Source organism: Buceros rhinoceros, unplaced genomic scaffold (genome assembly GCF_000710305.1).
Source record: "Buceros rhinoceros silvestris isolate BGI_N320 unplaced genomic scaffold, ASM71030v1 scaffold25687, whole genome shotgun sequence".
Classification (NCBI taxonomy): Eukaryota; Metazoa; Chordata; class Aves; order Bucerotiformes; family Bucerotidae; genus Buceros; species Buceros rhinoceros.
The window spans coordinates 37,173-49,859 of NW_010423157.1; the positions used below are offsets into that span (position 1 = coordinate 37,173).

The window sequence follows — 12,687 nt, forward strand, 5'->3', positions numbered from 1 at the left end:
TTCAGCAGTTGAGGAGTGGAGACTGGGTCGCCGAATCCTCTTCCCATGGTCTGGAGGAGACAATGGCCTCGTCTGATGTCCAGGGAGTCTGGTAGAAGAGATCCCCTTGGGCTGTGGAGGCAAATCACAGGCTCTGCCTTTCCAGAGACTGTGTAAACAAACCCACTGCATGATTCTGAGGGGAGACGATGCCAGTCCCGTATAATGCACGTGTGTCCCGTTTCCCTCTCCCTTCGTGTTCCTCCCCATCCTGGGGTTATGTAAGGAAGGATGCTGTGAAAGCACCAGCTATCCCAGTAGGGGCTGGCAAGGACGCAAGGGGCTGGTGGAGGAGCGAAGGCTCTGGGGCTGGTTTGAAATGTAGAGGAAAAAAGCAGTAAAGCCATTTTCTGCCTGGGTAAGCCTGTGAGGAAGGAGGCAATTTTAGCCTGCTTATGTAACCCTGAGTCTAAAAAAGCTGTGAGGGATTGATCCCAGCTGGGGTCTCATGGCTCGGAAGCACAGGCTCGTCTCACAGGTGCCCTACTCCCTCTCTTCTTCCTCCAGCCCCCTCCTGCCCTCAAGCCCTTGTGTTTGTGCTGTTTCTGGTGCTGCTGGATCGTGGTGACTGATGTCTGTTATTGCTGCCCTTCGCTCTCCTCCCACACCTGACCAGAGCAGGTCTTTCCAAGAAACCATCCCAAAGCGCAGCCTTTAACAGCCTTTTTGCCAGTCAGAGCAGCTGAATGACCATTGTGAGTCAGTCTTCAGCTGCTCTGGAGCCGTGTCCGTACTTAGCATCTGCTTGGCATTTTACTGGAGGTGTTTCAGGGTCCCTCCCACAGACGAGGGAACCAAGGACACAGGCCTAATGTGTCAGACAGAGCCACTGAGGTGGTTTGGTTTGGTATTTCTTGCCACTCTGGCTAGATTTATAATCCTCATCTTCTCTGGTTTTCCCCTGCTCACACCCCTGCTCCCTCACATCGCCACAGGAACAGAGGGATGAGGACTCGCCTGGGCTGCCTGTCTCACAAATCAGACTCATATAATGATTTCACAGCTATTCTTCCGGACAAGCCCAACCGGGCTTTGAAGTGAGTATAGCTGCAGCATCCCACCCCAACCCCGTTTCTGTCCTTCCCTCCCACCCACCACCCCATCTTGTATTATTTTCCTTTTGTTGTGCTTTGTATAACCTCTGACTAGTTCTTTTAGCCACAAGAAGATGGAAAACAAAACAGCACTGATACAGCAGCAGCACCCTTGGGAATTACCTGGATCGTTGACACAAGGTCTCCTGTGAGACAGGACATGCGCATGGTCCCCACTGCTGTATGTGGGACGTGTCTGCATGTGTTTGGGGACATAGTTTATCCCTTTGTCATCGCAAGTCAAAGTCCGAGCAGTTGACTTGCTGTAAGAGATGACCATCCATCTCAGGTCGTAGTCCTCTTTAGCCAAGCCTTGCTATTCAACACTACCAAAAAGTCCTGTCTTCGTTTGCGCAGTGCTTAAGGTAGATGCTTCAGACAATCCAGAGTCCTGATCTGAGTGGGATGGGATTCATCTCATCGCAAGTCACTGCTTACGTCTGAGCTAAGACTCTTAACCTTCCCCTGAAAGTCAGGAAGGAGGAATAAACACTTTTGCAGGGGTGGGTTTAATTTGGCTTGACTTTTGGCTTTTACATTGTAAATGTCTACATCTAAACTTGTTCCCTGAGCCTCTCTTTAGAGTCAATGAGGAAAAATTGGCCCCTTTTTGGGTGTGATTCATCTGGCCTATTTTACCCACCTACCTGGGGATGTGCGATGAAGGGAATCAAGTCCCTTGGTATTTCCTCATTGATTCTAAAGGGAGGGAGCCCAGGGTGACTTGCTCACCTGGAGACCTCTACGTTGTAGCCCTCCAAATTTAGGGGAGAAGAATTCCAGCCTTCCTTGGCATCCTTGTCAAACAGCCCCAGAGGGGATCAGCGGCCATGGCTTGTCTGTAACTTACCTCTTCCTTTCTTTACAGAAGACTCTCAACAGAAGAAGCAACAAGATGGGCAGATTCTTTTGATGTCCTTTTGTCCCATAAATGTGAGTAGACATCAAAAACTACCTCTTTTCCCCCCCCCCATACTGTTGATACTGGTTGTAGCTAGGGCAGAGTCTGCATCACAGAGCGCAGGAATGGTCCCTTGGGTAGCTGCTTACCACCTCCCAGACAATGGTCACAGTCATTTGTAGGCAGGACTTGTCCTCTCATTAGAAGGATGAGACTCCTGACTGGGTGATCGCGACTGCTGAAGTCCTCAGCCCGAGGTCTAGCCATCTCCAGCTCCTGGAGGTGCACTGGAGGCAGGACCGCAAGGCTGTAGCTGTGTGTACCGGCCTTTGGCACATGCTTCTGGGTCCAGGGGGGCAAATGGCAGGTCCTCCGCTTGCTAAAGCCCCCTGAGGTCTGTGACACCGGCTTCTTTCCTTCTCCCTCCGGCTGCTCTTCTGAGGTGCTGTGCATCTCCACCATGCTGACACGCAGCCTTTGCTGGGTGTGCTACCGCACGGCAGCGTGCACCATTTAGTAACCTCAAACAACTTGCTCTGTGGCAGAGAAATCACGCGTGACAGCTCTTCGCGGAATCTGATTTACAGTTGCCGCTGCAAACCTGAAAATTTCACATCCAGAGGCCTTATGCAAAGGTATAATCAGTGCACCCCGCTCCATTCCATAGATCAACCCTGTCAGTTCTGTTCAGCAAATATTATTCTGCTTCACCAGCATTTTCATGCTGAGAAATGATAAACAAGATGGTGAAGTTCACAGCGTAAGCTCATTAACGTGTTTGTATTGGAGGATAAAACAAGAGCGAGTCGGGGTTGGGGAGAAGTCAATGTGGGTGGTGAACGGTTTCATTGCAATAAGGAACCGTCTGGCTTTCCTTAGAGATTCAGGGTTTTCTGCACTTACACTTTAAAAGGTAAGTGTAGAATTAGATTATTATTTTAAATAAAGTGTAATTTTGCTGCGTTTCTACTGAGATGACAACAGTTTTGGCAGGGAATTGACAACTTTAAACAGGCTGGCTGGCCAAGGCAGAAAAAGCAATATATAATTTTAGCAGCAGTATCTTGTGGAGATAGTTGATCTTGCAGCTAGTAGGAAAAAAAATATATAGTGTAGCTGGACATGGCTAAGAGGGAACAATTTTTTTGCAGATACTCAAAGCAAGAAGGGAAAAATGCACCAAAGAGCCTATAGGGTGCCTGGGGCGTGGGGAGGAGGGAGGACAGGATACTCACATCAGTGTAACAGTTCTGTGCTCGAGCCCCTGTTGCTCCTTTACCAATGTAAAAGTCAAAATTTTCCGTATTAGACACAGACTGCAGCAAAAGTGCTTTGGTTACAAAAGCCAGTGCACATACGCAGCTATGTGCTGACACGATACCGACTGTTCCCTCGTCAGCTAACTGCTGCCAATGCTAAATCAAACCTTAGTTCAATTTTTTTGTCCAACAGCCTCCACAAGAGTGCCTGTTTTTATTAATAAATTAGCTTTAGAGCGTGATAAATGAATTATCAGAACTTTTCCTGTCTCTTGAGCAGAAAATAATTCTGGTAGTTTTGGTACCTAATGAAAAATATTCAGTTCCTAATAGCAACAGAAGGTGATCTTTGAAATTTAGTCTTTTTTAATCAGCAGTCACGGTGACATTGCCTGGTGATTGGTGACAAAAAAATTTGTTGTTTAATAAATTACTTTCTAAAGGAATATATTACAGCTGCTCTGCACCTGAAGTTTCTGGAATTGCTGGCCTGGCAGTGAAGCGTTACAGTGATGCAAATCCAAAAGGCTCTGTTGGAACAGGAGTGTTATTTTAGGTGCGCTGGTTTAAAGGAGAGGAAAGTGTAGACACAAGAGAGATGTGCTGATGTTAGACGGGTCAGGGAGTCTTGTGTCTTAACTGACCAAAATTTGAGAGGGGAAAAAGCAGCTCCTGGCCTGCTGGCATCTGTCTGTGGTGAAGCTGCCACCTTATATTCTACTTGTAGAGCCAAGCGAAGGACAGACCCATCTCAGTCTAATTTCCAGGTGAACAGTATTAGGGGAATTTGAATTTGTGCTTGGGGGCATGGGCTAAGCACCAGCTGGGCTCAGGGAGAACTTCCCCTGGGGCTCACAGCATCAGCAGGTACTGCTTGACGCATCTGTCAAAGTCTTTCTTTGCTAGACGGACAGTTCGTGTGGGTTTTTTTTGGAAGAGAGGTGGTAATGCTAATTTCAGGGGGTTGAGTGGTGCTTCCCCCTGCACTCAGATGTTATGGTGACTTTGAGTCCTTTCCAGCCAAGCTGTTCTTTGCGGGGGGGGGGCGGGGGGGAGAACCCCAGTGCACTCAAATAGGGCTCAGGAGCTGGATGTAGCAGCCGAAAATGGGGCGGTCTGAGGGTAGTATTGTGAGGGTTTGGACAGGTGAAAAAAAATTGCTCCAAGGAGCAAGAAGGTGGATCAGAGCTCCCTGAAAGACCCTCTGAAATGCCAAGGTGAACAGGCTGCCCTTGTACAGGGGAGATGCTCACAGGGCTGCGGTGCTCTTTGTGGGAAAGGCAAACTTGTACTCTTTGACCTCCTACTTCCACGAGTCTCCGAAAGGTCTCCACAAGGAAGTGACTGGAGCAGGTGTCACACATTATACAGGCCCTATGGAGAGTGTCACTATGATCCTCTTTGTCAAATACCCCTTGAAGTGTGCTGGCCCTGTGGAGCTGCCTCTTCCCTCTCCCCCTGTTGTTCTAAGGAGTGACCTCTGTAGATAATGCCTGACCCTGACGTGCTGCTCTCTGGCAGCATCCTGAGTGGAGGACTGAAAACCCCTGGGTTTTGAAGCAGTCTCCAGCAATTCCTGGGCTGGGCAATGCCCCTCTGTATAGAGTGGTCCAATTTGGATTAATTCTCCAGTCATTAAAGAATAATCTGTGTTGACATCAGCAAGAGACTGAATAGGAAGGGCAGGAAGGCTGTCTCTGTCACAGCCCCACCTTTCTTATGCACCGGCTTTGGGACTTCAGCTTCCCTCAGCCTAGCCTTCCTAGAGTAACCAGTGCTGCCTGGTAGGATGCAGCTCAGCTCTGATTCATCGGCAGTCCCAGAGGGTCAGTTGGTCAGTGCAACGATATCCTGCTTAGTTTTGCTAATGGGTGAAGAAAATCAACTTGAAACCAGGGGATCAGCCAGTCGATCCCCTTTTTACAGCAGGGGCTTTGTCTGAGCTTGCTGCGAGAGGCATAAGCACAGTGTAGCAGTCAGGGTCAGGGCTTCTGAGTGGGGCAAGCAACAGGAGGGAGTTTGACCCTCCTTTGAGCAGGGAATTGAGAGAGTAAGAAACAGGGAGCAAAAGCAGTGCTTTTAACATGCTAAGTTTTGGCATCTCTTCCCATTTTGTGCCAGCGTGGATTAGTGATGGCTCCCAGGGAAGTGGAGCTCAGTGTGGTCCGCAGAGTCTGTATGCATGTGAGTAACTGAGGAGCAATCCCTGCTCTGTACCCATGCCCAGGAGGTGCAGGCTGGTCAGCCAGACGGAGATTTCTTTTGACAGGCTGCTGGAGGGAAATACAAGCAATGGCATGTCTCATTCTGCATCCCTTGCAGGGCTGGACACGTGGCTTGTCATTTGTCCAGAATCCAGCAGGACAGTCCATCCTCAACCTTTAGTCACTTTTCAACGAAGCATCAGACGCAGAAAACCCTTGTGCTCAATTTCCATTTTTATCTCAAGGGTGATTTTTTTTTTCTTCCCCCCACACCATCACCATGTCTGGCAATCTTTGTGCTCTTCTGCCCAAACTTTATTGTTGTCCTCTTCCTTCTGTTGTCTACACATTGCTCCTCTTCCTACACAGCACAGGAATATCCCAACCTACTCCTAGTTCTTTCGAAGCCAGAACAGCGCTAGCATTGTGCTGGTGACAGGCAGCTAACGTTCAACGGAGCAGTGCTGCGCAGCAGTGAGCGCAGGTACGTGTGCTGCGCAGAGCATTGTGGCCCCGGGTCTTCAGCCCTGGACCCAGCGTGCTCCAGAGTTAATCCACGCATCTGCCAGCTGTAAGGACTCTACTTGTATCCCCTACATGAATGCTGGTTGCTGTGGCGGTGTGAAATGCATGCATTAAACACCTGATTGTTGACTGCTTTCTCACTCTGACGGTGGCTAACGCCTGCTTATTAAGCTGTCTGCCCAGATGGTTTAAGCCACTAATCTTGGCTCTTCCTTACGTTGCTGAAGGTTGCCTTGAAGACCTGCGGTGTGTCTTCTGCTAACTGGTTCAGTCCCTTCCTTCACAGCCCTTCTTGCTGGAAAGAATCCACTCTCCATGGCCTGAAAAACAACGTTTGAATGGGACATCAGGAGCCTCTGGGTGCCTGTTCTCACAGTGTCGTTGATCTGATGGCAGTCCCCATCAATGAAACACAAATTCTTGTCATTGTCTAATTTGCAGGTGACCTGCAGGGTTACAGCTGTAACTGTGAGATCTTGGGATGGGGTAACGTACAAATACTTGCACAATCCTTCCTGACCATCCTCCAGTGTGTTCCCTTGGTCTATCTGAATGGAGAGCAGGGCGTTTTGAAGCTTACATTTACGCTGCAAAAGTAAAGCAAACCTTCTGCTCCTCTTTCAGACTCATGAATCTCAGCAGAAGAGCTTCATTTCTTTGCTTTCATCCTATCTGCTTCATTGGTGCTGATTTACTCCTTTGGCTTCAAGCAAGACTCACTGCCCTTGAGGCAGATTCCTGAATAAGTGTCCAATAGTTGTCCTGAAGCCCACGCATCTGTACTGGTACAACTCTGGCTTCTCCAATGGCCACGCCTTTAGGCTACACATTTGATGGTACCTTGTGCTGCTGCATCTGAAGGCTTCTAATCCTGCTTTTCATTTCCGTGCTTTTTCTGTAACGCATCCCTTTGGAATTGCACTTCTCAGGTCCCTGACCATCCTCCAGGATATATCAGGAGACTGGTCAGTAGGTGATGCTCTCCTGCTCATACCACACTGCGATCCAGTGCTGGTGGCCTGAGAAAAAAAGCTGTCCAGTTGGGTGGGATGAGCTTTGAAATCCTGTTCCTTCATGAGCGATGCTCCCTTGATAGCTGTCATGTGCAGGAGGAGACTGAAGTCAACATCCAGGTCAAATTCCAGTGGTAGCAGTTCCTGTAACTAACTGCCCTCCTACCCTTTCAGTCAGATTTGCCTTTGTTCCATGATCAACTTGTGGGCAGCGATTTACTTTTGCGCAGTTCTCTGGGCTCCCAGCTCCTCCCGCCAGCTGCCAGGCACAGCTGTAAATGCTGGCAGGTGGTCAAAGGCTAAAGACAAAATCTGTGGAGAGCCAGGCAGCTGCGAGTCAAGGATGACCTCTCCTACATCCGAGGCCTCCTCTGCAAGGTCCTCCCAGCCTCCTCCAGCCTCATCGTTCCCAGCTCCTCAAAGGCTGTGAGGAGGGCACAACAGGAATATATAAAGAAGCAGGGAACAGCCAGACACTATTATTTATCTATCTGCTGTCTAAACTTACTTCAAGATAAAAAGGAGGTGATTGACATGAGAGCAGGAGGCAGAACGTATGGAAACTTCGCGGTCCCAGAGGGACCTGCTGCGGCTGCGCTCCAGGGCAGGGCTGAAGCAAACACCTTTCTTTTCTCATCAGTCATGGCTTTCTCCTTCTTTCAGCAGATACTATATTTTGCAGATGTTATATTTGCTATTTCTGCAAGTGATCCTCTGCCAGCGCCGTGGCACTGAGGCTGCTCTAGAGGAAACAGGAGGGGAAGAAAAAAAGGACAGAGCAAGGGGAACAAGACCTCTGCAGGAACACACAGCAGAGACTGTATAGTCATAGCAGTGTGCTCGGGTGCTGGAGTATTCAGTGTCCTAGGTGATGATATCTTCAATGACATACATCTTGGGGAACTGCCGCTTTCTCCTTTTTGTACTTCCTTCTGAAACATGTTAGCAACCTGTCCTCTCCTTTTCCTCCTGGAAAGGCTCCTGCTCTATTCTCAAGTCCTCTGCTTGCTCCCACACAGAGGGATTACAGGCATTGAGGGGGACACAGCTACTGAAACTCTTTTCTGTCTCCTGCATTTCAGAAAGGGGAGCAGCCCTAAACCATCTCTCTCATTCACCATATTTATCTTATTGAGAGGCTCAGAGAAGCCCCAGGCTGGGATCCTGAGGGGTACCCTCCCGCTGGAGGTGCCTCGAGCGCTCTGTGCTCCGCAGGCTTCTCCAGGGCTAATGCCACATTACTGCCCCAGGCTTGAACCTGTGCTTTGCCCTGATTACTCTGCAGTGCTCATGGACAAGAGCCCTCACTTTGCCTGCATAGCAGTCCCTGAGACCCTGATCTTCTCCCACAAGTGCATTAATTAGGAAGTGGCAGGGTGAGCTGGTGTGATACAGCTATTTCTCGCCCTCCCTGGGGTGACAGAAGAAGCAAGCGCAGCTGAGTCGGGACGTGCCGGTTCTAGCTGCTGTTTTGCCGTGCTCTTTGCAGCGCGGAGTGCTGATGGAGCAGTTAGCAGTGCAGAGCTCCTTAATGAAGGAGTTTTGAGAAACACAGAGTGGGAAGATTTAGCCTGTAGATTGGTCCTGTCTGGCCTAATATCTTTTCTGCCTTTCTATTTGAGAATCTGGGCAGCCAGACATCTCTGCTGACTTACACACAGCCAGATATAGGGTTGTTAGTTGCTGTTCAACACCTGGGGGCATTTCTTAGGGCTTGAGGCTCAGGACCTAGAACTGAAAAATATCTCCATGTCTGAAGATATCACCAGAAACAAGAGAAGCAGGAATAAGATTAGGGTACACAAGGGAGAGAAAAGGCAGGGTTACATTGCTCCTTGCATACCCAGTGCAGGAAAGAAAGCAAGGACAGAGCTGTGGGGGAGATTGTGATTGATCCTGTGATGAGGCCCGCCCCTGACCCACAGTGTGAAAACAACCCACGCCAGGCATGAGGTATGACCCCTTGGGCTCTGTCCCAGCTCCCATGTTCCCTGCCCTAGGAAAGATCTCCCACAGCAGAAAGGGAGCAGGTGGAGCCCCCAGCCTGTAGCACTGCAGAAGCTCAGGTCCTACAAACCCTCATCAGCCTTTGTCTGTCCCTGCCAGGCACACGTGAACTTGGTCCTCTGCTCCTTTTGGGGAGCCTGATCCCACCGAGAGCAATTTCCCATTCCATCAATATTTTTAGATGATCGTTTGGAAGTAGCCAGTGCTGACTCAGGAGGTTTCCTGTCATGAACTACAAATATTCAGACTCTACAGAAAAAGACCAGAAAAAGTTACTGGATGTTACTGGAAAAAAAAAGAAAATCAGGAGCTGATTTTTATCCCAAGGCTAAAGGAAGGAGAAAGGGCTTGTGTGAAACCTTCAGCTGCTTCAAATTTGCTGGTGCCATTCAGGGGAAGGAAATAAAAAAACAATAGCTGTGTCCATAAATATGCCCAGGCAGGGGTTTAAGAGGACACAGATTGCCTTACAAATCTTTCCACATCGCTAATCTGCCCCGGCTGACTCAGATTACATTACTGAAATGTCAAAATTGCTAAGCCTTAACAAGCAATAAGAACACTTTTACCACCGACTAGACAAGCAGTAATTATGCCCTGTCCTTTCCCTCTCCCCTTTATTGTAGCTGTAACAGTCAGACTCTCCAAGATCCTTCCTCTCTTTAAATAAGAACTAAAAATATATCACAAGGCAGTAAAGCAAAGTGACAGAAAACGGGACACAAGTCCACAGACGCAATATTTTATGAAAGGTTTTTCATAATGACAGAGAAGACATTACGAAGTGTTGCATTAACGGGCCACAAGATGCTGTGGCAAAGCTTTGTGTTTTCAGGAGGAGCTTTTCAAAGGTTGGGTGCCCCAATCTTGAAGAAAGCCTTTTGCCACATTTGCTGGCAAAACGCTTTTTCAGAGCAGCGGTAAATGATGTTTGGCTTTGGCAGCTCACAAGAGTCCAGCTGATACAGTAGCATCGGTTGTAGACACGTCCTGGGCTCACAGACCTTGGGAGAAGAAACAGATGGTCTTTGGAAGGCAAGGGTGGATGGAAGGATGCCTGTTAAGCTGCTCCTGGAGCTCTTTCTCTTCCCGTTGTAACGCTCCATGTCTCTTGCAGATGGGCTGGCTGCTTTTCGCGCTTTCCTGAAGACAGAGTTCAGCGAGGAAAACCTGGAGTTCTGGCTCGCCTGCGAGGACTTCAAGAAGACCCGCTCAGCAGCCAAGCTGGCCTCCAAGGCTCAGCGGATCTTTGAGGAGTTCATCGACGTGCAGGCTCCTCGAGAGGTGGGTATGGTAACACCCCACACCAGAGGCAGAGCATCCCTGTGGTGCAGGGAGCAGGTCCATCTCCCCTAGATGGGTCCTAGCGGACTGGGGAGTCTTCTGTCCCCTCCCAGAGGTGATGGTGAACGTGGACAAGGAGGATGGGAATGCCATCCTGCCCGCTACAGCTGCCTCTGTTCATGGTGACTCATCCCCTGGTGAGGGCAACGACTTTGATGATACTAAATGAGTCACAGCCAGTGAGTTCACTGGCAACCACGACCTACATTTCCTAACCTCTGTGAGGTTCCTCGAGTATTTCACCTCGCTCCTCTCCTATCAGTCCCCAAGCAGGCAGTTGGGCCCATTTCACACAGGACAGTTTGCACAGAAGCATGTCGCCAGTGACTAACTTGTTGACTCTCCAGGGAGGAGTGTTTATCTGCTGACTAATGCCCAACTCAATTAGACCTCATCGAAGATGCGAGCGGTAACTCAGAGCTGAACAAACAGTACAGTCTCAACCCGAAGCCCGGAAATGTTAAGTCCTCTTTCAAGTACTGACAGGCCGGTGCGACTGTTGGGTCCCACACCATGATGTCGGGTTGTATGATTGTATTCAGAACACAACCGGGAGGATGCTTACTGCACCTGCCCCCCCATGATGGCGCTCCTGACAGATTGCATGGGTGCTTGTCATGATACCTGTGAAGGGATCCCCCTAAAAGGGCTCCCTTTACTCCACCCTTGAAGTAGGAAGGCTATTGCGAGGCCACTGAGAAGCACCCAGATTTACACCAAGGGGTAGGGGCCTCTCGGGGCACACGTCAATCCCCATCGCCCTCCGTGAGCACCTTCCTGCTGGTATTCGTGAAGCCGGGGGAGATTTTCAGGACCGCAGGGCTGAATCTACAGTAGAAAAATTGAGTACAGGTTGGACAGGATCTTTCCTAAAATTTGGTCCTGTTGTCAGAATGTTGGCGTGCTAGAACGTGAAATGACGCTTGGAGTGACGCAGCGAGCTAATCTGTATTGCTGTCATCTGAGCTAAGGCAGACAGCTTTACTCTAGTCTCCTCTAAGATTGGACGCTGGGTTAATGACAACAAATAACATGTCTTCAGCCGGGCTTGAAACAACCCCCATAACAAACACACCGACTGGTTAGCTAGGGAAAAAAACCAGAAGAACTCAGGCTGTTGGCTTTGCAAACAGGCAGCAGTCATAACACGAGGGCAGTTTATTTTCTCATGTCCCCGCTCGAGATGACACTGTAACAGGAATCTATTATGGGAAAAAATCAAACAATTTCTGTTGTAACAACAGTTGAAAAACATTTAATAAGAATGTATTAATTTAAACCCAGCTAAAAGTTCATCCACCCTTATACTGGGCACATCGTGAAGAATAAAGGGACTCGAGGACATCTTGCTTGACAGGAGGGAGGTGAGGCTGCGTCAGCAGTTTTAGATGATGTACTACATGAACCTGTGCTCGAGAGCCTGAACAACAACAACAAAAAAAGATTTCTGAAGTGCTCAGATCACTGTAAATCTAGTTCAACTCATCCAGGTTTGGGGCAGGATTCGTGACACTGGATTGCTAAACGCCACAGAGTTGGGGGTGCTGTTCAGGCATGGAGGAGGGTAGGACCTTGGTTCTGCTGCTGCTCTTACAGCCATGACTGAGACAAAATGTGCCACTTGAAGCAGGCAAAGTGGTCACTCAGTACCAAACTCTCTTCTGCTACTTTTCCTAGGTGAACATAGACTTCCAGACACGGGAGCTGACAAGAAGAAATATGCAGGAGCCCTCCCTGTCTTGCTTTGACCAAGCTCAGGGGAAGGTGCACAGCCTGATGGAGAAAGACTCTTACCCCAGGTTCTTGAGATCCAAAATTTACACAGACCTGCTGTCTCAAACCCAGAGGAGGCTCAGCTAGAGCAGCGGTGGGGCCCTCAGAAACCATGTGCTTCCCACAACGGCCAAAACCCATGTCTAAATGTGAAATTTTCTTGGTGTTTAAAGCAGGGGGAACGAGAAAAAGGGAGAAGGGGAAGAGGAGGCTTCCAGAGCGTCATCTTGAGGTGGTATTAGGACTCTTAGAGTTTCTGTGCTTTTTTTGGTTAGTGGTAGCATCTTGCAATTGTTGCCTCTCTCTAGCACAAAACCATAATCCCCTCTAGTCAGGGGATGAGAAGGCGGATTTCCTTTAAAATTACTGCGTTGTGTGTAAATAACACCACTGCACCTTCCCGTCCTTCCAGGCATCTCCCTGGCTCTCGCCTCTCCCCTGTGTTCGGAAGGGCCCTAAGGGCAGTTCTGAACCTTGTGAAGCCAAGTCCAGTCCAAAGCACTGTCTCCCACTGGGTCTGGGGTCTGG

The 12,687-nt window shown here is 49.1% G+C and overlaps 1 protein-coding gene across 1 annotated transcript in view; it reads left to right on the top strand.

The window, feature by feature from the left end:
• The window catches only part of RGS8 (regulator of G-protein signaling 8), a 13,439-nt gene extending 1,060 nt beyond the window's left edge, over nucleotides 1-12,379 (top strand). Inside the window, exons 2-5 of the mRNA XM_010140347.1 lie at nucleotides 975-1,076; nucleotides 2,002-2,066; nucleotides 10,160-10,326; nucleotides 12,064-12,379. Coding sequence (XP_010138649.1) covers nucleotides 975-1,076; nucleotides 2,002-2,066; nucleotides 10,160-10,326; nucleotides 12,064-12,246 — 517 coding nt within the window. The 3' untranslated portion in view covers nucleotides 12,247-12,379. The remainder of the gene's footprint in view (nucleotides 1-974; nucleotides 1,077-2,001; nucleotides 2,067-10,159; nucleotides 10,327-12,063) is intronic.
• The last annotated feature ends 308 nt before the right edge of the window (nucleotides 12,380-12,687 follow it).